At 42.5% G+C, this 24,541-nt stretch overlaps 1 protein-coding gene across 6 annotated transcripts in view; it reads left to right on the top strand.

The window, feature by feature from the left end:
- Nucleotides 1–24,541, top strand: part of ARHGAP17 (Rho GTPase activating protein 17) — a 58,150-nt gene that overhangs the window by 21,112 nt on the left and 12,497 nt on the right. For all 6 annotated transcript variants that reach the window (XM_006268402.4, XM_006268406.4, XM_006268404.4 and 3 more), the window contains exons 2-16: nt 9,260–9,299; nt 13,150–13,254; nt 14,609–14,685; nt 14,951–15,062; nt 15,252–15,328; nt 15,685–15,796; nt 17,581–17,649; nt 17,805–17,886; nt 20,147–20,274; nt 20,750–20,861; nt 21,372–21,453; nt 21,854–21,934; nt 22,840–22,953; nt 23,514–23,605; nt 23,736–23,892. In XM_006268402.4, the coding sequence (XP_006268464.1) occupies nt 9,260–9,299; nt 13,150–13,254; nt 14,609–14,685; nt 14,951–15,062; nt 15,252–15,328; nt 15,685–15,796; nt 17,581–17,649; nt 17,805–17,886; nt 20,147–20,274; nt 20,750–20,861; nt 21,372–21,453; nt 21,854–21,934; nt 22,840–22,953; nt 23,514–23,605; nt 23,736–23,892 (1,440 nt within the window). The remainder of the gene's footprint in view (nt 1–9,259; nt 9,300–13,149; nt 13,255–14,608; nt 14,686–14,950; nt 15,063–15,251; nt 15,329–15,684; nt 15,797–17,580; nt 17,650–17,804; nt 17,887–20,146; nt 20,275–20,749; nt 20,862–21,371; nt 21,454–21,853; nt 21,935–22,839; nt 22,954–23,513; nt 23,606–23,735; nt 23,893–24,541) is intronic.

The raw sequence follows: 24,541 nt of genomic DNA, 5'->3' as shown, positions 1-24,541 counted from the left end.
TAAGAATCATTTGCTCTAGTTTTAATCTGTGATTTCATGTCTCTTCCTCTATCGGCATTTTTTCTTTCAGACCTGTTTAAAACTGTTTAGTTCAGGTCTGAAATTGCTTTGGAGGAGAAGGTATCTGGTTCCTGCAGTGTTAAAGGGCTGGAATTCAGGCACAGAGATGCCTTTGTTTTAGCAGTGTCAGATGAGGAACAGCGAACCAACACTTGAAATGTCCTGTTTTTCAAGTTACACTTCGCACAGAATTTCTTGGTTAATTGTAGGAAAACAGGGCTCTGAGAAGGAAAACTGGCCTCTAATTCTGGATTCATTGTTTTTTTTTTTTTTTTAACAGAGCTCCTGGCTTTTCCACATTTTCCTGGCAGCAAATCCTGCCTATTGTATTTGGGAAAGCAAGCAGGATGTGCTGTTAATGTAACTCCCTTATGAAGGTGCTGTGAAGTGCTAACTTGCCAAAAAACGGCTAATCTGGTTGCTTTTGGGTAGCAAGGAAATAGGCTCCACGTTAAGGAAAATCAAACAGCTGGAAAAACTAGCTTCAGTTGCCATGTAAATAGTTGTCGCACTTTCCGGGTGGGTAGTTATTTGTCTTTACTTGCACTGTGTCAGAATTTAAGAGCATAGGCCATTTGTTTCATCATGAAGCAAGATACACTCCCATAAGCAGCATCTATTACCCACATGCCAACGATCCATTTACAGGACATGAGTCAAGGTTTCTGTTTTTCAGCTTGACACTTGAACTGACTCAGTTTTTCTCTAGTGAATGGCCAAGTTTTTATGGCAGTTACTGTTGGGATTGCTCTTGCTGTTTCCTTACTAGCCTTTAAGGGGCATTAAGTTTCTACTTGTAGCTCTCAACCTACTTGAGCTCATCCCTAATGGCTGAGGATGCTGTGATTGTGCACAGGACTTGTGGCCACACCAAAGTCAGCACGGTCTTGGATGTTGCTAAACCGAGGTTCAGCTCTGCTTCAGCTTTGGTTTATTAGATTCTGCTGCATCAGAAGATGAAAGAGCCCGGCTCCTGAGTTCTTCCCGATCTGCACTTTTAAATGCAGCTCGCCCCTGGCCAAAGTACATGAAGTAGAGACTGACTTACTGGAAAGGGAAAGCCCAGCTGTGAAGGAGTAGCTGTGAGCTGCTCCCCTTCCCATGGCCTAGCTAAAAACAGGGCTGCCACCAAGTCCAACATGGCATGTAGACCTCCTGAGTCTCCTTGGGTTAGTGGACTGTGACTGCCTTTACTTTACCTCCCTTCTGGAAAAGGCTGTACATATGTCTACAAAACTCCTAAAAAGAAAAGGTTTGCTACCAAGCAGGGGTAACTTCATAACTATTTAAATGTAAAATGACACGTGTGACAAAGCCATCAGAAAAGCCAATGGCACTTTATCGTGCATCAGCAGATGCATGACAAATAGATCCAAGGAGGTGATACTTCCCCTCTATCGGGCGCTGGTCAGACCACAGTTGGAGCACTGCGTGCAATTCTGAGCGCCGCACTTCAAGAGGGATGCGGATAACCTGGAGAGAGTCCAGAGAAGGGCCACTTGTATGGTTAAGGGCTTGCAGACCAAGCCCTACGAGGAGAGACTAGAGAACCTGGACCTTTTCAGCTTCTGCAAGAGAAGGTTGAGAGGCGACCTTGTGGCTGCCTATAAGTTCATCAGGGGGGCACAGAAGGGAATTGGTGAGTATTTATTCACCAAGGCGCCCCCGGGGGTTACAAGAAATAATGGCCACAAGCTAGCAGAGAGCAGATTTAGACTGGACATTAGGAAGAACTTCTTCACAGTTCGAGTGGCCAAGGTGTGGAACGGGCTCCCAAGGGAGGTGGTGCTCTCCCCTACCCTGGGGGTCTTCAAGAGGAGGTTAGACGAGTATCTAGCTGGGGTCATCTAGACCCAGCACTCTTTCCTGCCTATGCAGGGGGTCGAACTCGATGATCTATTGAGGTCCCTTCCGACCCTAACATCTATGAATCTATGACACTTGAGAGCTGGAGTGTAGGTTGTAGCTGTGTTGGTCTAAGGACATAGGCAGACAAGGTTCTTCAGGTAAATCTGATTTCTTTTATTATACCAATTAACTTGATTAGACCACTTGATTAGTTCTTTTATTAGACCAACTTGAGAGCTGTGTGTTCTTGTGCTTATTGCTGTTTGTTTGGAGCAGGCACAGAAGTGGGCAGTTTCCTTAACTATCCACTGTTCGATAAGGCAGCGTGATGCACTCCAGTGTAAATGGGTACAGTCATTTCTAAAAGTAGTCATAAACATCCTCTCAACAAGAATAAACTGCTGAGATTTTGCACGTCATACTATGATGTGGGATGTGTTAAAGCTGAATAATACCTAGAGAAGGTAACTTTCATCAGAGCACTCTTGCCTAGTTTTAAACAATTTGAGGACTCTGCAGGCTTAAGACTAGGGATTAGTTAAGTCTTTTTTTTTTTTTCCAAGATGCTTTAAATATACCATTACCATATTTACAGGAATCATTTGCTTTGGTGGGGCCTTGGTCAAACTGGTTATAAACCAGAGGTACAATATTATGGGATGATAATTCAGTACTATGAGTGATTTGATTGGGTTTTTAAGGCTCTTCAGAATCTATTCATAAATCTTAATTGAAAACATGGCTTGCTTTGGATCCCTGACGTTCACTAAACAAAGCGTCGCTTCAGAAATGGGATCACTCTTTTGCTCAGAACAGCTATTGATAAGTTGTACCCTGTGCTGTATCACATCACTGTCCTTCAGTGCTCAGTATCCTTCCTTTCCCAGAAGGTCAACTCTGGTACTGTTTTGGTGGAGTGCTGCCAGTTTAGCAGCTATTCCTTATCAAAACCATGTGAACAGCTGAGCAATCAGCTTGCCACTTGTTGTGGAAATAAATGTAGCATTTCAGCAGGATCTTGATGTTTGCAAGATGTCCACATCTTTGAATTAGTTGACCCATCACATTTCTTACAGTCAGTCATGTCCATCTATCTCTATTATAAGATGTGTCGGGGAACTTCCGTAGATTTAAACAGCAGCTATTCTGTTTCTGTAACGCACGCCAGTAAGTTCTGCATACCGGAAGTTCACACAGCAGATCCTGTCACAAACCTGGAATGCTTTGGGCCTCCTGGTATGTGGGGAGGGGCAGGGAAGACGCAAGCATGCTTTTTCAATTAGTCATCATTTGGAAAGACCTTATTGTACATTTAAACTGTATGGGTGTTTTTACACACGCTCCTAGAGTGGAGGAAGGGAGGAGGCAGTTTATTAAAGTGGCTCCAAGAGCTGCTGGTAATTAAAGCATCCGCAGCGTCTCATGTATCGGCGTTGCCACGCTTCAAAATGGCAGCAGGGATGCTTTAACTAAAACGTGTGTAAACAAGGTTTAGTTAATGCTGACGAATGCTGATACACGAGATGCAGAAGCTCCTGGAAGCGTGCTAACTAGCATGCTGCAGCAGACTCAATTAATTGCACCAACATGCTGGCCTGGCAGGAAGCATGATTTGGGATCAGGGACCGGATCCCATGGCACCTCTTAAATCAACATGTGCCAGGGCTTTAGCTAAAATAGTTTGCTTGGGTTGACCGCTTGGCTTCACTGCCATATTTGCATTTCAGGCCATTTCATAAAATTGGCATAACAGCTAAAAGAGTTAAAGGGGTCAGGCCAGAGAAATGCTCGCTGGTGTGCTAGGGCCACATCTGAGGTTAAAGCCCTCTGGGTTCTAATAAGATGTGGACAGACCCTGCGTAGCAGTGCCATTAAGGTCTTTCAGGTACAATCTGCTTAAAACTTTGGAGTGCAAGTATTTCTAAACTGCCTCAGAGCTACAATATGATCTGGTATGTTGCATTAGTGCATCCAGTAGAAGCACATCCGCTGAACTGTGTTTGTTTGTTCCTACCTGTTCTCAGAGCTTGGAAGTTGCCCTGGAGCAAGACGTGTGGGGACAGTCGGCTCATTGCGGAGGTGCAACAGACAAGACAGCTTCTATAATTCGCATCTAAACGGTAGTGCTAGGCCTTCTGGGAGGCAAGAGGGTGAGGGTTTAGAAGGAGTGTTAACTTGATCTGGGTGAAAATGTAACCCACAAGGCAGCTGCAGCCTTTCTTTCAGTATTATGTCGAATGTGAGCCTGGGTATTAATTGGCAGTTGAAAGAGAGCTCACCTTAACTAGATGTCTTTTAAATGGCTTTGCTTTGGTCAGTCCAGGAACGCTGATTAATTCATGAGCACTTACTTGGGAAAGAGGCCCAGATCAACACCACCCCTGCTGCTGGTTGGAATGACTACAGATTTAAGCTGAATTTGGAGCCAGTTTGCGTCATTCTAACCCAATCTAATCAAATCACTTTAATTCTTTCAGTTCAGCATGTGTAAAAGGCAGCATGTGGTTCTAGTCTACACTTGATATGTAAAACATGGCAGCTAGAATCATAGAAAATTTGGGTTGATAGGGACTAAATCAGCCCAATTCCCTCAGCCTTTCCTCACAAGTCATGACTCTAGCCCCCAAACCATTTAATTGCTGTCCGCTGGACTAGGTAACATCAAACCTTAAATGCTTAAATGCTAGCCCAGATATGGCTTAAATTATTATGAGTTACATGACTCTAAAAGCTCTCTCATGGCTGTTTCGTAACAAAGGGGACTTTAAAAATAAAAAAGGGTTTAAAGGCATCTTTTAACAAAGTGGTCCTCTGTATCCATCTGGGTTTGTTGGGAAAGTTTTTACTTGAAATGTTGCTAACTATATGTAGTGTCTCTTCAGTAGGAGCTTAAAAAGCACTGGCTGCTGACCTGTATTCCCATTATTTTTGGAAAGTGAAGAGTGACAGACGCTCGTCTAGACTTTCAGCTGAATGGTCCAATTTGTTCTTTGTTTAAGCTTCTAAAAGCCCTGGTGTCTCGACACACAAAGCATGTGTTGGTCTGGCTAGCAATGGTAGCATAGGTGGCAAAACCTTTGTTCAAAACTCTTACATAGCATATTCTTTTATGTAGTGATATCTGAAAGACTTGCAATACATAAATCAATGCATGTGTTATTTGGGGCCCTACACAGTTGGGACCAAATTCTGCTTGTATTTGCACTTGGCTAAGAAGGCTGAAATTATTTTTTTTTAAGTTACTTCTGAGATGAGTTGAAATACATTAAAGTTTTAGTATTGTGCAAAATACTAGGTGAACATGTCTCCAGAGACATTGCTGCTTGTTAAATGATACTTCTTGCTGAAAGAGTAAAACAGCCACGTGTCTTAAAACCTATTTGTTTTGAAACATGTATACACAGTCAAAATCTTTGAAATCTAATGGACCCTTGGCTGTTTTGTGTTTAAAAATGAAGCTATCGTGTATATTTTGCTGCTTTCCAGAACTAAATTTAAATGTTTTCAATTACATGGTTTTTTAGTTGTATTTAGTGTTTTGTTCTCGTTTTACCTCTAAAGGTACAGTGTTTTTCTTTCAATGTGGTAAAATGCAAGGTAGCATCATCAGTACTTCAGTATGTTGTTTTTAAATTCTTCCATTGGGGGTTCGAATTACACTTTGATTTTTTTGGGGGGGGTCTGCATAAAAAAAAAAATCAGTTAATAATTGATTAACAAGTCCAGATAAGTGAAGGAGCAATCCAATCGGAGCCCCCCCACCCCCAGGTTGATATTTGAAAATCTTACCGGGGGGGAGGCGCTCAGCCCCCTCCGAGCTCCCTCTTAATTCACACCCTGCCATCTGATGGCTATGGTCAGGGTTTTTTGACTAAGGAGCTCTACATCTATACCTGTCAGTGTGTTATACCCCTTTGGTGTGGGATGGCAGGTCTTCCACTAATTTTATGGGAGTTAGTTCAGAAACTTAAGTTCATGTTTTACTTCTGAAAGATTTATGTCGTGCATACTGGATTCTGAGGGGGCAAGTGCAGCTTGTTTCTCTCCTGGTGCTTAGGGTATCACTACATAAGATCATGCGAGGCAGCTATATAGAAAGCTAAACATGAACAATATAGTTTGGGATTATACTCTCCCTGCTGTCTTGGATTAATTAAAATCCGTGCATCAGGAGTGGAAGGAGGAAAAGTGAATTCCTGAAGGTTTCTCAAAAGGTGCATATTAGTACTTTGGATTCTTAGGATAATGGATCTCACCTTTTCAAAGAGTGTGTGTGACCATGTGGATTTCTTAACTTGAGCACAACTACTGAGAGAACTGCTATACCTGCAAAAGGGGAAAATTGGACCTTTCCATTTAATCTTTCAGTGGTGATGGTCGTATATAGATGAAGTACTGAAATGTGTGTACACCTCCAGTAAGAAAAAAGATTCCTTTAAATTATTTAAACTAATTTTGACTACAAATTACATTACCTGAGGTGGGTTGGCTACTCTATTTCATAGATTTGTAAACTGAAAGGTGTTCGACTTTGTCAGAAGTGAAGTTTCTCAAGGCCTGGGTCTTAAATCATGGCTTTCTGTAACAAAAAAAAAAAATATAGGTAGCAAATCAGCTGTTGAAATTAGCTTCTTGTTAAATGTCTGTGCCAAGACCATTTTAAAAAATGTTCGCATCCTTAGTACAAAGCCTAGTGGTGTTCAATCGGAAGCAAGTTCACCATGTGACACTAAAACTAATAAGCAGAGGATCGATTTTGCTGCAAAGCAGAGATGCGAGTGAAGAGCTGGATGCTGACTCGACACCATCCTTCATAACCGTCTAACACAGCATCGTGCGGACCTCGTTAACTGTAGATTTAACCAGTAGTTTTTCACTAGCGCAGAAACCAACATTAATGTGGTGTTTAACAGTTCAGAAAGAAAAAATCTTTATCAAACTTAACAATAGGTTGTCTTATGGCTATACGTGTTGGGAGACGTCCGCACTTTTGTTCAGGAGGCACCTTGAAGTATACTGAGTGGCCCTTAAGCTAAAACACAGCTTCTGCTCAACCCCTTTTTCTAGAGCTTTGCTTTATAGTCTGCAGTTTTAGGCCCATCATTCAGTGATCCATTGCACTCTGAATTGTGTGTAAAAATGAGGTTGCAGTTGGTTCTGTTTTATGTGAATTGAGATGTGCTTCTCGTTTGTCTGCTCATTTTGGGGATACTTGAACCTACTTGGCATACATAGCTAAACTGATGGGCTGTTTCATGGGTGTCTACTCAGTGTGGGCACAAACAGATTAAAATTAGGAGAGACTTAATAAAGCATGAATTTGAACTCCCATGCGATCTGGCAGCTCAGGCATCTGCTTTTCTTGTGGGAAGGGGGACTAAGAAGGGAATTGTATCTAAAAATATCCGTAGAAGGTTTGCAAACAATAGCTCCATTCAGTTACTTGAACCCCATTTCTGAAGGAGGTTGTTTTTTTTTTTCAAACAGCTGATTCATAGTCTTCAGAAATACTGAGTCATCGTCTCCTTGGAAACCAGTGATGCATCTTCTAGGGCAAAATTTGGTCTTTTGCAGAGTTTCAGAAGTGTTTGTATAACCCAGCCTGTACACACAACACTTTGTTCCCATAGTGACACGTGGTGGCCCAGTGTATGTGTACCAAGCAAATTAGTTGACCTTTGTAATTAATGTAATGTTGGTGTGTAAAGTGCAAAGACAATAACACTCTTATTAAGAACATCTGTTACAAATACCCTGGCTATTGGAGCACTCTAGGCTACAAAGTTGTTCCCTAAGGTTTTCAATAGGTGTTTGCACCTGGTTTTATCTGAGTTTTAGCCCTTTTGATCAGTTCATCATTTCTTTGCTGGAAAACATCAGCCAGGTTCATACCTGTTTTTCCAAGGAAAATTAATGCTTGGATCTTGTATGCATGTAACTCTTGCCAGAAAGGTGGTAAACCTCTAGCGTTTGCCTTTCTGTTGGTACCAGAAAGGCTTTAAATGGTAACTTCTCTACAGGATTGAGTTCTAAGTGTTCATAGAGGTTTTGAGTATTACCTTAAGATGAATTTTAACACTGTTAGTCCATGACACACAAGTCACCATGAAATTGAATCGTATACTTTTGGCAGTTTGAATTAAACTTGTGTTTGGAGATGTCTTGTCTGTTTAACTAATGGATAGTTTCATAGGAGGTGAATCACTTTTATGGGTAAGTACTTGGCAGGACAGAACAGAAGGATGACAAATGATACCATGTTTTCTTGCATACAGCATGCCTGGGAGTATAATACACACCTTGTTTGTGAAAGACAGAATGAAGAGAAAAGATCTTTCCTTGCAATAAGCAACTGAGTAGCTGTTTGTCTCCCAGAGTTTACTTTCACATTTGCCCAAATTGGCAGAAACGATTCTTACCATATTTCTTACAGGTCACGTGCACCACAGTTTCCAGCAGCTGTTGGTGGGGGGGTGTTGCATGCAAGGCACTTATTTTTTTTCTATGTGGCAAAACATCAATATTGTCCTTTATAAAACAGATGTTTGGCAAAAGTGAGCAGTGCTGGTTAGGTCCCTTGACTGCCATAGTCCTAAAACAGATGACAGTATAAAATAAGATTTATTCCAGCACTACTAAGAAATGTGAAAGAAAGTAGCTTGGATTCTTTTTGCTTATACTTCTATACTGTGAGTATTCAAGGAAAGTGTAGTTACTATAGAGTGCTCACTGAAAGTGGCAGCTATCACCACAGCAGTGTTAAGTAAGTATGTGAATTAAACATGCACTGAACTAAGGCTCTTACTGAATATCTCCACATCAAATACTATTAATTTCTGGTTACCCTACCTTGAAAAGACAGTAGCAACAGAAGGAATCCAGAGATGCATGGCAAAAATGAAAGGCAATGGGGAAACCACTTCATGAAATGGTGAAAAAGTGGGACTATCAAAGAAAAGACAGTAAAAAGAGAGAGCCTTGCTGTTTCTCCTAATGAATAATATGAAATAGGCAAATTGAGTCGTCCTATTGACTTGTTTTTCCCACGCTCGTGTGGTGGGTTTGGAACGCCAGGCATGTGAGAATTTCTGTATAATCTGACTAATCTTTGGCATGACACAAGAGGTGAAGGATTAATCCAGAGCAATGCAGTGTGTGTTGCGTGTTGGAACGATGGCCGTGAACCTCTGGCTGGATCGTAGTTTAACGTGGGGTGACCTCTTCTGAATTGGTTCCTAGCTCTAACGTTTGTGTGGGTTATTTTTTGTCATGTACTCTCAAAGACTTTTGCTTTGCCTTTTTTATTTGCTTATCCTTCTAATACTACTACTGCTTTTCTTTTTTTTTCCAGAGCTGAAAAAACAGAAGTCCTGAGTGAAGATCTGTTACAGGTACTAAACTCATTTAATGCACATCCTTTAAATGCTTCTTTATATGTGCTGCTTGTGAAATGGTTTTAAGATTACGGGACACAAAGTAGTGTTTGTGGCTTGGTCTGTTCCCTCAGACTGTGGGAAGGCTGTGATACAACTTAGTTTCTCTTCTTATTTATTGAGACATGTGATGGACAAAAGAGGATTTGAAAGCTGAAGCATACTGAGCAGAGATCCAGGCTGAAACCAAAGACATTAAAGCCTTGTACTGAGCAAATGGTTTACAGGATGAGTTTTTGATCAATTTTAACTGAAGAATTGCTTTCCTTGTGAATTTTGGGGACAATCTTGTAGGTGTTGGGGGGGATGATTATGAGCAGGGGCAGGAAAGGTTACAATTTTTCTGTCCAGTGTTCTTTTCTGATAATTTCCTGAAGAAGTCGACTGATATAGGGAAGCTGTGTAAATACCTATTGGCTTTCAGGACCCCCCAATAATGCCAGCAACCCTAATAAAAACCCCTTTGGAGTTGCAAATAAGCCCTGGTCTGCTGCTGATTTAAAGATTATGCAGTAACGGCCCTCGTAGTTGTTGTGCTAATAAATTGCTGTAATCGGAGTTGTAATGGAAAATACTCCCAAACGGTGCATCGCTTGTGCCTGTATTTTTTAGCTACTATTATTAGACTTCCAAAGAGCCTTCACTGACAGATTAACAGGGTTTTTTTCATGAGGTGGTTTCTCCTCTTTGGTTTTTTTGCACAGTAATGTGATCTGGGGGTGGCCGGGAAACTTTTCGTAGAACAAAACCAAGCTGCCAAAACTGGCAGGGAAACTTGGGCAACGTAACCTGTCATTTTAAGTTACAGGTAATTTCAGACAGAGTGCAAATTGCCAGTCTCTCTAACGTGCTTAAATTTTCAAGACTTTCATTTGCACCTAGAATTTTCCTCTTTGAACTCTCTAGGGCAGCTGTTTCTCCCGATGTTGAGAGGCTCTTCAAATGTTCCATTTAAGGCTGGGGGGAAAACTTTCACCTGCTCCTAAAAATTTGATGTTTGAATTTAGCATCATGTACGTAACTGTCTGGGGCAGGGGTCAGCAACCTACTGCCCACGGGTTGGGTCCAGCCTGTAGACATGGGGTTTGGTGGTGGTGGGCTTTAGGTGCTCTCCCTTCTTGTGCTGCCACGCAGGGGAAGTGGTGGCAGTGCCTGGGCCTTAGCGTCACCGCTCGCCTGCCTCGGACCTGAGCTGGGCCATTCCAGCCAGCATCCTGAAAAGGTTGCTGACCCCTCATGTTGAGTATCTGTAAAACATGCTGCGCTGATATAGTTTAGCCTTCTCTGTTCCTGTGAAAATATCTGATAGGAAGCTTAAAATCAAGTCCTGCAAGCTCTCAGGGTGTGTTAATGCAGTTTATCTGTTTTCCTAGTTAGCAGACATAGCATTAGGATGAAATTAAAGCCAGAAACTCTCCCTGCCTATCGTTGCCAAAAATGCCTGCAAGCATGGCTTTCCCAGGCACAGCACAGACCGGCTACACCCAAGCGGAAGATTTTATTCACTCATTTATTTGGGGGGGGACCTCTTATCTAACTAAACTGCCTGTTAGTTTTTGGTAGTATTCATTTTATGAGCGTGCTTTCAGCAATGTTCCTTTTTGCTTGGCTCTTCTGCTTTTGGTACTCTTTTTTTTTTAATTGCCTCTTGACTTGAGAGAGAGTTATTTCTTTTTTCCTCTCCCAAATATCCTCAGTTAAATTTGTTCCTTTTCAAAGCAGAGCAGGACTGCAGTTAGAGACATTGATATTTTAATACAGTTTATCGGAGATGCTCCCTAGAGTATGTGGGTTCAGTGATTTGTATTTAGGTGGGGTTTTTTATTTCTTTATTTTTTTAAGCCCCAGGAGGCAACCGTGTACCTGTTTTTTCAGTGTTCCCTCAAATTTTGCTCTGCCCATAACTTCACCCTGCACGTGCTGTTCCTGTCTGGTAATGCTGTGACCCACACAGCATTTATTTTCTGATTGGCATCTCTGGTCATTTAACCATGGTAATGGGACATAAGCACCCCACCTGATAGCAGCCTGGGAAAGCAGAAGGCAGGGCAGGCAGGTAGGCAGCCATAGCAGCCATCTGAAGTCAAGCAGAATGCAGGGCCAGATGAGACCTTGGAGACTAATCTGTTCTGAGAGGCATGAGCTTCAGAGGTGCCTGCCTCCTTCATCAGATGCTATGAAGCTTATGCCTCTTTGGATGAGTTACTCTCTCTAAGGTGCCACCCTGCCTTGCTGCCACTTTCAGAGACAGAAGCTTCATAGCATTGAATAAAGGAGGCGACTTGCTCTGAAGTTTCCCTCTTGGAACAGGTTAGTCTCTAAGGTGGGTCCCTTTGCCTGATTACAGACTACCATGGCTAACTACCTGTCTCTAACCTGGAAGGCTGTACATTAAGGGTACAATTACTTTCCCCACTTGGAATAAAACAGCCCAAGAAAACAGTTCTTACTGGCTTCCAGCTAACAGAACAGTAACCTAAGTGAGAGAGTTTCATCAGGACATTGGGTATAAAATGGATCTCCAAATGGAGAAGAGAAGTGGCAGCAATATCCTTCTGTGTTCTCTGTACATAAGAATTGTTGAAGTTCAGTTTGCTGTTTGTGGAGAAGCCAACAGTTTGTACACTTTCTATTTTTAAAACCAGTTGCTGCGTGCTTAAGGAGAGCTATCACAGGGGATAACTTAGCAAATACTGAAATTTGTTCTGGATACTAGGGGTCAAGCTATTTTTAAGTGTAGACATAATTGAGAAATGTATTACCCTCCTGGAAGGGATTAATTATTTGGCACTAGCAACAATCTGTAGAAGCTCCAAGTGAAAATTTGCATCTTTTCTAATTAGTTCCACAGATAAAACTTGTTCTCTGTTTTCTGGTTGTTTTTAAATAAAAATCATTCCAAAGAGCCTCCTTTAATCTTGGTGAGTCATCGAAACGCAGATAAACTGCATTCCTCTGATGCTGTGCATAGAGGTTCCCAGTGCCATAAGCAGTCCTACCCCAGCGCTGCTACTTTTGGAGACCTGTTCTTGATAAAATTCTTCCAAATAAAGGATCTTAACTGTTTCAGTTACTGGCTTTACTTTTGTTTCAAGAACAACCTATTCTGAAATGAAGTTAGCTCTGGTTTACCTGGGTGTAACCGTATTTAAAAGTGAGCTTAAGGGTTCCAATATGCTATGCTAAGCTAAATGCAAGTACCTGTCTTGAAAATTGTACCCTGTGTCTATCTTATTTTTTTCCCACCACACCAGAAAAACCCTCAGTACTTTTCTAAGTTTGTCTTTGCCCTGTCCACCTTGCGCAGGGCTTGGGAACTTTCCTTTTAGAGGTAATAGCAAGAAAGCAAAACCCTTTAGCTATAGTTGAATGATCTGGGTAGTTTGCTACCCCTCACTGTGCAACTGGGGAGAATGGAGAAGGTACAGGAATCTCTACTGAGGCATTGTTTGCGGGTCATATTGTGAACATATTTGCTGCTTTCATATCAAATTGAAAATAGTAGGTATTAGTGGGGCTCTGTCAGGTTACCAGCATACTCTAGTCATCTTCCCCCTTCCATTCCAGAGCCCCTCAGAGGCTGCAGGTCACCTGCAAAAGCGGGGAGAACTTGTGCCACCACAGATGAATGCAGTGTAAACCCCCTTCCAAATAAGTTTGCCATCTGGCTCTTACAGTAAAGCATCTGAATTTCTTGTAAGCAGTAGAACTTGAGAAATACACAAACATGAACTAAAAGTGGCACAGGAAGAAGATGTTCTGCTGAGACCAAGAAAATAACTTCTGTGTTTTCCTCTTCCATGGCTAGATTGAGAGACGTCTTGACACAGTGAGGTCTGTTTGCCATCTTACGCAGAAACGATTAATAGGATGCTTTCAAGGCCAGCATGGTACAGATGCTGATAAGAGACATGTAAGTACGACAGGTCTTCGGATAGCGTTCCGAGTCTGGTCTGTAAAAAGCCTTTTGTGTGCTGATCAGATGCTATGCCCACCATCAGCTAATGGAACAAAACTCTGCAGTCATCCCACGTGTTGACATTTCTAACGAAGTAGAATGTCTGCCACAGTTCATGATCTAACTTGGATAGCATAGCTGTTTTGTAAAGTGCCCCAGGGCGCTTCCTCTGTTCTCTGTGAACAGTACATCCAGGGGTAGGATCAGAGGGATGGGCAGTTGCTGTCCCAGGGAGACTAAAAAGGCCAGGGCTCTTCAGTTTGGAAAGGAGAAGGCTGAGGGAGGTGTATGAAAAACATGAAGGGTGTGGACAAAGTGAACAGGGACCTATTCTTCAACAAGTCCCAGAACACTAGAACCGCAGGGCACCCACTGAAATCAGTAGGAGGCAGGTTTAAAACTAACAGAAGAAAGTACTTTATGCAGCGCATAGTTAACGCATGGAACTCATTGCCACAGGAGGTTGTAGAGGCTGATATAGCCAGGTTCGAAACGGGACTACACACATTCATGCATAATAGGTTTATTAATGACTGTCAAATGGAACAGTTGGAGATGTATCTTCTGGCATCTCTAAACCAATGATGGTGGATACTGGGGAGGGTAATGAATAGAGGATAATCACACTAGATGAACCCTGTTCAGAGCTTTCCCTCTAAAAAGATCAGGCTGCTGGGCTAGATAGACCACTGGTCTGACCCAGTCTGGCACTTCCCAGTGACCCTAAAAACATAGGGATAAGCATCTGATGGGCGGGCAAGCTCCTCATAATAAGTGTCAAGCAACAGGTTTTGGATTGTCTTGTACTTGCAACACTATCGGCTAGGTTTCTTTGAGCTGCTTGTTCTGTATAGATCAGGTAAAAGGATTGGGGCATTTCAATAGAGTCACTGAGAGCAACTGTGCCATGTGTTCAGATCTGTTGGTTTGAGATTTGCTGTAAGTAAGAAGTTTCACTTGACTTTTACAATTTGTGTATGCTTAAAGGCTTTTAACCAATGATGCTGTGCTAGTGGTAACTCTTGCCAACTGATGTAGTCAGCCTTCTCCTGAGAACCTTGGAAAAAGGTTGCTTAGCATTGGAGCTGGTCTTTCACTGTAGGCATATGGCACCCAAATTGTAGCAAAAAACAGCAAGTGTCATTTTAAGGTAATCCAGATCAGCCCCTGGGTTTGGGGACTGGACTTTATAAGAGCTAAGGAAAAAATAGTTCAGAAGAGGGTACAGGAAGAAGAACTTTAGAAGAGGTATATTAGAACAGCATGTAAGAGGAGGAGGCAAAATACTTATATTTCTTCTGCTCTACAGAAAAAACTTCCTTTAACGGCTCTTGCTCAGAATATGCAAGAAGGGTCTGCCCAGCTAGCTGATGAAACTCTGCTGGGGTAAGTGTCTGGTCCTCGATGAAGCTGTGCTCCATCACTGATTGGAGTTTTTCCGGTAATAGAGTTTTTAAGTATTGGAAAGCTCTCTTAAAATAAAGGATAACATTTAATTTAGTTGAAGTACTGCATTCTGAAGACTAAGCCCATAGTGTTTAGCTTAGCACTGGACTCTCTTGTCCTAGCAAAACACACACTTGTAGCATTCTCAGTTTTTTAATTTTGTATTCTTTAGTCTGAGATTCCTGTGCTCTTTTCTTTTAAACAGGAAAATGCTGGATACTTGTGGTGATGCAGAGAATAAACTGGCAATAGAGCTCTCTCACCATGAGGTACAAATTGAAAAAGAAATCTTGGAACCACTATGGCAACTCACAGAGGTAGGTTGCTTCAGCCCACTTCAGCAAATAAACCTGACTTCACTTTACCGAGCAAAGTAAGCTAGATGTGGTATGGACTGGCTTCTGTTGAAAAGATAAGAAATAACTTGTTAACATAACATAGGATTGAAATAACTTAATTTTTTTAGAGTGTTTAAATGAAAATAAACAGTAGATGTCTGGTTTCAGGCAGAAATTCCCAACATTCAGAAGCTGAGGAAGCAGCTTGCAAAGCTGGTGTTGGACTGGGATTCTGCTAGAGCCAGGTAAGAAATGACTTCAACTACTGGTAAATCGCATGGTTAAGTGTTGTTTTTATAGTGAAGTCTTCCCATTCCTGACATTCCTCTGGCGTTTGCCTCTAAATCACTGTTGTATACATGTGAACACTTAGAGGAAAATCAGCTAAACCTAAAACTTCAAGCTGTACAAAAAAGACATGGATTTTTGCACTGTATAGGTCAGGTTCTTGAATCTTAGGTAGTCACCCACCAGTGTAGATAGGACAAAAATAGTGATTCTTAAGTCTCCTCTGCTTAATGTAGTGAGAGACGGTCAGCTGCATTTTTATTAATAAACCTAGCATAATCTCCACAGAATAACTGAAGCCTCTCTTCTGCAGGTATAACCAAGTCCACAAGACTTCAGGAACTAATTTTCAAGTGCATCCCTCAAAAATTGATTCCCTGAAAGAAGAGATGGATGAGGCTGGAAACAAAGTAGAGCAGTGCAAGGTATGGGTTAATCTGTAAAATCTCTCCTTGGATATGCCTGTCACTAACAGCATATTTGTTGCATTTGATCCTATAAACTCCTTTCCTGGCACTATCTTCAGGAACTGTAAGTGGTGGTAATTATCATAAAGCAATGCATCTTTAAGAGTTGCCTCAAGTCAAGTGAGTCGCTTTCTGTATCCCTTTAGCTTAAAGAAAATGTTTATTTCTGAGGTCGGAGGTATTCTACCATTCTTCCATAGGTCAGGTGTGGTGTAGTCCATTCAACGAGTAAAATGTTACCCCAAGCTGTCTTCCCAAAAATGAACTTGATTTTGGTGATCTGTTGGCTGTTGGATCTGTAAGACTGCAATCACTAGAGATGAGCTGGTGTTCATATTACAGCTCCTAGGTCTGGGCTGTGGTGTCCAGTGCATGTACCTGCAGCTGTTGCGTATCCATCAGATGCCAACTACTAGGGGTGTGCGAACTGGACCATATTCAATTCTGATTGGGCCCGATTCGGGGGACAGTTTCAATGTGTTGATTTGGCTCACTGTCCCAGTTTGTTTCGGCCAAATCTGAATCTGAAGGTTCCATTCCGATTTGGAGAATCAGTGATTCAGACATAGCTTTAAATGTTTTTTCTACATACCTCGAGGTACTAGGCATGGCTTATGAATGCTGGGGTGGATAGAGCCTCCCACAGGAGTGCGGCGGGGGCCTCTGCATGCTCAGTGGCGAACCTGGAAGAAGACCAGAAGTACTTCCGGGTCTGCCACTGAGTGCGTGGGGAGCCCTGCATGTGCCCCCCGCCCCCAGCTCAGCAATCAACCACTGTGGGACCCTGGGTGCCCACCCCCCTAGACCCAGGAGGCACCAGTTGCCAGGAGGGGTGTCCACGGTGGACCTGGAAGTGCTTCTGGTCCACTTCCGGGGCCACCACCAAACACTCTGGGGACACCCCCCCTCCCCCCCCAAACACCAGCATCTTGGCATTCACGAATCACCTGGTGCCTTAAGGTTTGTAGAAAAAACATATAAAACTGTGTCTATGTCTGAATCATCAAATCTCTCCAGATCAATTCGGAGGGTTCTGATTTGATTCCGAGAAAATGAGTCTCCTGATTTTGATTCTGCTTCGGAGATTCGGCCGCCAAATCGAATCGGCAACCGAAGCTTTGCACAGCCCTACTAACTACATGGAGATTTCAAGCCAGTGACCTAGGTGATGCTGCTGTCAGTGTCGCAGGCTTCCAAACCTCACACTGAAGATTTCTGACTACGCTTTGTTTTCATAAGATACTTTTGCATTTTGATTTTTTCCACTTGATTACAAAGTCATTAAGAAATATTGCATCTTGCTGTTGTGGTGTGGGGTAGAAAATGTTGAGGAAGGAATGATTTTTTTTTTTTTTTTTTTAATAGCCAGTTCTTTACATGCATGTAAAGTACGCTCCCATGGTGGCTGCTAAATGTAACGAACAACAACCCTTGCTGTAGTGAGCGGAAACAAACTTGTGCAAAATCCAGTTGTGGTTCAGCAATTACCCACTTGCTTAAAGATGCTCTCGGTGTTGCCACAAATGATAGGTTTTCCTTGCATTCCAGTAGTGGACGTGTGAATTTCTGGTAAACTAAGTACATTCTTCAAACAGCCTTTTTTCTGCTGGCAGCCCTACCGTGTGTAAAGCAAGTGATGGCAATGCTGAACCATTTGATTCCTGCAGTGTAGACTAAATGGTTTTGTTAAATTACCAGCTAGGCTTCTTATCTTCTTTTTTTTTTTCCCCACCCCCTCTAAGGACCAACTTGCAGCAGACATGTATAACTTTGTATCCAAAGAAGGGGAGTATGCAAGATACTTTGTCACGGTGAGTGTCCTTTTGTTTGATCATATTTGGCACTTGTGGAAAACCACTTCATTTTGAAAGATGACATTACATGTGCTAAACCTTCTCGTTGTGTGTGTGTTCCTCAGAAGCTAACCCTGTTTTTGTTTTTTTTGAAATGTGGGTTTTGTTCTCAGTTATTAGAAGCACAAGCAGATTACCATAGAAAATCATTAGCAGTCTTAGACAAGGTCCTCCCTGAAATTCAAGCCCATCAAGGTAAAGTAACCTGTGCTCTGGCTGACGCTTCTCCTTGCCTGTGCCACCTCTGACCTATATTCTTCTCCTTTCTGGACTCTTGCATGCAGAGCCTTTTTAAAAAGCCATTTTAATCTCTTAACAACGTTACATCCCCCCAAATCCTTCCATCTTTGGCTGCTGCGTTCTCTGGAGCTCCTCCAGCCCTATATTAACACACTAATGTAACATTAAGGGTCTGTCTGTCTGAGAGAAAGCAAGAGAAGACTTCTGTAATTGGTTGCATCAATGTGTTCCCTCTCTCTTAACTGGACATAGTGGGAATGTTTCAGTAACCCTTCCCTGGCACACATGTCCCAAAGGGGACTCCTTCACGAGCAAGAAACAAAGTAGGATCCTAAAGTACCAGCATTATGGGATTTGAATTCCAAGGACCTCCCCCAAACTTTGCAAAGCTGATTATGCTTCCCGCCCCCCCTTTCCAAAAGCATCCCTTCTCTACATGTTCATATTGTACTGCAGCTACTTCTTGGCTACTGAGCTCTGGCTTATTCGAAGCATTCAGGACTGCAGTGCTGGCCCCCCTCATCCATGAGGGTACAAGTGAACAAGAATTCTTTATCTCTTCTCGGTGCTATCAAGCTATGCATTAGTCAACTTGACCTTAGGCTTGGACCTTGCCCGTGGCTTACCATATGGCGTGGAGATGCACTGTGTGCTGTCGCACTTAGAAACCTGGAGCAGAAGCTGCCATCTTAAACGTTGTCCTTATCAGCATGGTGCCCACTATGAGTGCTGAAGTCACAAATACTAAAGGACTGTTTTGAACAAAATCTGAGACAAGTATATCATCTGAACCATGTGTGCTGATAGTTCAGCAGAGTGTTTTGGGCTGTGGATCAAATGGAAGGTCTTAATGCCCCCCAAACAAGGAAATGCTGAGAACTGCTGGAAGCATGGCATGTAATATCTGCTCTTCAGTGACGCTAATGGAAGGTACTGTTTAGCAGAGTAGTAAAACCAGTACAGTTTCACGGTGGAACATTATGGACTAGTGAGGTCAATTCTCTACTTAAGGGAAGTAGATCTGATTGTATTGGATTGCTTCCTCACTGATTAATTAGCCAGTGTGTACAGCACTTGAGAAGCCAAGTACTGCATAAGTGTTAGGTATTACATGAGCACTTGGAAAGCATGCTGGGAAGCAGTGTGGTTCAGGAGATAAGAGCTGGGACTGGGAGAAAATGCCTTTGCTTCTATCCCAGCTCAGCTCTCTGTTGCTGTAACTTCGAATGAGTCACTTAAAGCTGTCTGCACTTCCCTTCTGCCGCTACTTGCTAAATTGAGGATCATAAATGCTTATTTGTCTGTTTGAAGTGCTAGGCAATCTAAGAATGAAAAGCGCTAAAACCCAAGCAGCGGTGATGCAGTTCACACATATGGCATGTGTAACCTGCTGGTATCTTACAAAACATGGTGTCTCAGGCTTTTTTCCTTCCCCTCTAAAAGAAATGGTGCTTAGATACTAACAGTCATGTAATGCTTTCACATCTTCATTTGTCAGTTGTGACAGCCCAAAAGTACTGGGGGAAATAAGCTAATTCTAGGGGGCAAGGAGAGTCAGCCTTCTGTGAGGAAGACCTTTTGTCAAAATTTTGCTTAAAAAAATGCAACCAAGAGTAAAATTTTAAAGCTGTTTTGAATGCTTTTTGGAAACAGATGGATGGGGTTTAGTACTGGAACAGTGACAGACCCTTAAATATGGTGATCCAGTTAGAGATACTGGGGCTCCTAACATACATGACTCTTGCCATCAATAGTAGGCTTTGCGTTTGGCCTAACGCGCACTATGCCAGCTGCAGGTACAATCAGGCAGCCCAGGTCAAGCAATAAGAAATTCTCCTGAGCAAAAGCAAAAATACTTTTTAAAAGGGCCAAAAACCTATGCATCTGAATTGTGGTAAATCAGAATTAATTTTAACTGAAAACCAAACATAAGTTATAATACATTTACCTGGTGGATATAACGTCTTCCAGCTACACAAGAATAATTAATTTGATAAGCCGCCCAAAGAGAGGTGGACAAGAGGGTTTACTGTCTTGCTCTCACCTGCAAGCTTTTCTCTTTTCTCATGACCAAAGAGACTTTACAAATCAAAGGCTGCAATGCTTGTAATTAAATTCTTATGATCACACTTGATTTTCTTCTAAACCTCTCTGGAGCATAGTTCAAGTTGTTCCCTTCACCATGTTGCTCAGTGTTTTGCTACTCTCTAACTAGACAAATGGACAGAAAAGCCAGCCTTTGGAACACCCCTGGAGGAGCATCTCAAACGCAGCGGTCGTGAAATTGCACTCCCTATTGAGGCTTGTGTTATGATGCTCTTGGAAACGGGAATGAAAGAAGAGGTAGGAATTTCTGCAAACTGGACAGTAAACTTTTTCTTTCGTGTAAAAGGTCTTGAGAAGAGGCAAAGCCCAGTCAGTGTAACTGTTGAGGAAGGGGATAGCATTTGTGTAAGTAAGCCTGCATGGCACAAAAATACAAGGGCGTTTTGTCCCCTTGTGTAAATTAGCCTCTCCCAACAGGAAAACCCACCCGTCCCCACAACTTCAAATGTATTCGGGAACCAAATGGGACTAACTTGAATGTGAAAACACAGAGATGGGGACAGTGGAGGGGAAGGTGTTTAGTATGATTATTGAATCAGCGCTGATGTATCAAAGCTAACTTTTTTGCGTTGGCAAAATAAAGACGTGAATCTTGTAACTGTTGCAAGAAGGAAGGTTGTCACTGCATTGTTGTAACCGTGAAGGATGCTGGTTTTAACAATGGCACGTCAGCTGTCAGTCGTAGGAACTGACCCTTGTTCTCATGATGTAGGGCTTATTCAGGATTGCTGCCGGAGCCTCCAAACTGAAGAAGCTGAAAGCTGCATTGGACTGTTCCACTTCCCAGCTCGATGAGTTCTATTCGGACCCTCATGCTGTAGCAGGTAGCGTGACCATTTTGAATCGTATCCCTTATGTTTTTCATTTGTCATTGGCATGTTACAATATTAAGACATTTTTGTAGATAAACACTGTAAATGCAAGTAGTATGAACCCTCCAGCCCAGTGCACCCGTGTTGCAGAGATCAGGTGTAGGGCACGCATACCAGGCACACGTGGAATGTTTATTTCTGTAAGGCCTGAGCAGAATTCAGGTGGCTGCATTCATACCAGTGTCATGTTTCTTCTTGTGACAGAGGTCTGAGAGTCCAGAGCTGTGTGCAGCTGAAGCTGCGGTTTCAGTCCATAAAGTCATTTTGAAATTCTAAAGAACTTGGTGGTGGTGCTGATTACTGTAGTAACCGGGAGGCCCCATTGCTGGGGACAGATACACTGTTGAAATGTGTCCCTGCACAGACTTCAGCAGGGCTTCACATCAGTGCAAGGGTCCGGCCGCAAGACTGAGGCCAGTGTTTCAAATGGCCGAGATGACTGTTCTCCTGGTCTGTTTGCAGGTGCCTTGAAGTCCTACTTACGAGAGTTACCAGAACCCTTAATGACCTACAGCCTCTATGAGGAGTGGACGCAAGCTGCAAAGTAAGAGTGCTAGAAACACAGATGTGAGCAGTGCGTGCGTGAATGGGGCTTTTCTCACTTCCCCTCAAACGCACAGAAAACTTCTCACACTTACACAATCGCCCCACCCTCGTTCCATTCTAGTGGGCAATGGCGTGCTGAAGGAGTGTACCGCTTTGGTTGTAACTGCACTGAAATGTGTGTTTTACTTGAAGTAGCTTAATATTCCAATGTGTGTAAAGACTATTGCTTATTACAATTAATTAAGGGATTTACAAAGCAGTTGATTAAATTAACGCACAGACAGCGGGCTAATTATGCATAAATGAAACCCGTAAGGCCTGCATTCTTTGGTAGCAAACAGAATTCCTCCTGCAGGTCTAAAAGTCTGGTCTAAAGAAAGGCTGTCTCCTCCCCACAGTATACAAGACCAGGACAAGAAGCTGCAAGACTTATGGAGAATCTGTCAAAGATTGCCCAAGCACAACCTGGCGAATTTCAGGTACGTCAACGATTGCTGCAGTTCTTAGGACTGTAGTTGCAATAGCAGAAAACAGCCGCTTGCAAAGGTTTGACTTGTCATAGTTTCCAGTTTTATTTATTTGTATTTTTTACTTGGGTAAGTTCCATTTAAGCTTTTGAAAGGACATCCTGTTTTATTGAAGAGTTGGAGAGTATGGATGTTGGCTGTTGAATTGAATAGTGCATTGCATGCGGCAGTGCCTTATGCCTTAAAAGCACAAACTGAGCAGAGATAGTGCAGTCCCTGTAGCCTCGCTCCAGTGAAACTCTGACATAGACTCTAGAGTGTACGTTCTCTGCAAGACTACTCCACATCACTTAGCATTTCTTTCCCTTGAGGCTTTCCAAGTATGGAAGCTGCACCTGGATTCTTTCCTTGCAGTTTATCTCTAGCTGGCTTTCACTCTCAAGGACATGAAAGGGATCTCTTTAGCTTTTAGAAGTCTTAAGTGCATAATGGGAAAGCGTTTGTTGAAATATGGCACAGCCCACCTTTTGAATGTGATTGCAGAGTGCATGATCCATCTGATCTCAGTACAGGTTCAGTAAACATTTGCTTTCTTCCGCTTAGTAGGGAAAAAATCTTCTATCCTATTAATCACTTCCCACTGACTTCAGTTTTTATTGATTCATGGGCAAAAAATTGATGGCCACCTGCAAACCATGAAATCTGTTGGTCTCATTTTGCAGTTGTCCTAAAGAGTTCCCAGAAGCTTTGCTTAAAATGCTAGCTTCGCTAATGTGTGTGGTCCTGGTTTGCAGTATCTTCTCAGGTGACGACACTGATGTAAAAATTACTGTACCCTTTAATCTTTGAGATGCTAGCGTAGCCCTGTGTGATACACTTCTACTGTAACTGCCTAAGGACATGTTTCATTTTCATAGGTATTTAATCAAATTCCTGGCAAAGCTCTCACAGAACAGTGACATCAATAAAATGACTCCCAGCAACATTGCGATAGTGTTAGGCCCCAACTTGTTATGGGCAAAGACCGAAGGGTAAGTTGTGGTTTTTGGGGTTTGTTTTTTTAAACAGCACTTAGTGAACGTTAAAGTATCGTAGCACCTTCTTCATCATAGATCCCAGTGCCCTAAATAATGTAAATTATCAAGAAGTGGAGAGATTTGTAGGCACATTTCAGAAGCATCTCTCCTCCAGGGAGCTTCATGAAATGTCACACACATCTGTCAGACAGATGTGGTGCTCTTTAGAAATGTGCATTCTGTAAGCGTTGTGATGAAGTCTGCAGTATTTGGGAGTGTACTGTTTTGGTTTGTTTTTTGTGGGGTGGCAGTTAGACTTGCCATACCTCATTCAACTTGGAGTTGCACTTTAAGGCATGCAAAACAAATGTCCTTTACCCAAGGAAAGGCACCTTATGCTCAAAAGCATGTCAGAATTTCTCCCAACTAAGCGGTCGGTCTCACAAAAGGTACCACCCACAATTTCCTGGGCCATCATAGCTACACTCCAACACTACCAAACACACTTAACAAGGTTTTCCCCTTGAAAGAGCTGTCTGTCTCAAAGATTCTGGTCTTCTGAATTTCTTCCCCAGATCTCTTGCTGAAATGGCAGCAGCAACTTCAGTCCATGTGGTAGCAATTATTGAGCCAATCATTCAGCACGCAGTTTGGTTTTTTCCTGAAGGTAAGGACTTCCATTCGTGCAAGGATTTTTGTGAACACCAGTTGCGTGATATTCTTGGAGTTAAATTGCCAAGACTGTACATTACCTTGTGTGTTCATGCCTTACCATACCCTGTCTGTCTTTTGCCCAGAAATTGATTTTAATGTGTCTGGGGCATTTGTCCTGCTTCCTGCTGTTAATTCGAATCACTTGTCTCACACTGGGAATGAGTACGAGTCAGGGACTCAGGAACGGAAGAGGCCGGTCAGCATGGCTGTAATGGAAGGGGATTTGCTGAAGAAGGAAAGGTATGTTGGGCTCTTTGCACTGATCTCCAGACACTGGCCTGCACTTGGACAGAACTACTGATGAGTGTAGCTTGACACCTTGTATGTTGACCTCAGAAGGGGGACTTCATGGAAACCCTCTAGGTAACGTCTTAGTGATTTTTATTTCCCCTCGTGTTGTTGCAGCCTGAGGAAGGTTCAGAGGTAACGTACTGGTGTTTCCTTCAACGTATGCTCTCTGCATGAGAAAAGCCAAGCAGACCATTACTGCTTCTGTTTTATCATATTCCCAACTCATAGGTTTTGAGTCTCCCAAATCAGATTTACACACTTTTAATGGATATCTCTGACTTCTGAATGTTCTGAGGCTTCTGGTTAAAGCCCATGGGCAGAAGTGGTGTTACCTGGTGCCTTCATGATAAAAGACTTCTGATTTGATGATATACCACGGCAGATACTAGAATTCACTAAAACTGTGCTGTATCCCCCATGTAACATGTAGTGTGGAAACTCATTTGTTGTCATTTGTATCTTGAGTATTGAAGCATTGTGCTGTTGTGTTTTGAGCTCTTCATGCAAATGTTAAAACGGTAACAATTTAACTATGGTTAGACATGCACGTTTATTGGCTGATTTGCATTTATCAGAGTTATTTGAATTGGATTTCCCT

Source organism: Alligator mississippiensis, chromosome 13 (assembly GCF_030867095.1).
Source record: "Alligator mississippiensis isolate rAllMis1 chromosome 13, rAllMis1, whole genome shotgun sequence".
Lineage (NCBI taxonomy): Eukaryota > Metazoa > Chordata > Crocodylia > Alligatoridae > Alligator > Alligator mississippiensis.
Note: the sequence above shows the minus strand (reverse complement) of the source record. Positions and strands in the feature narration are given on the sequence as shown.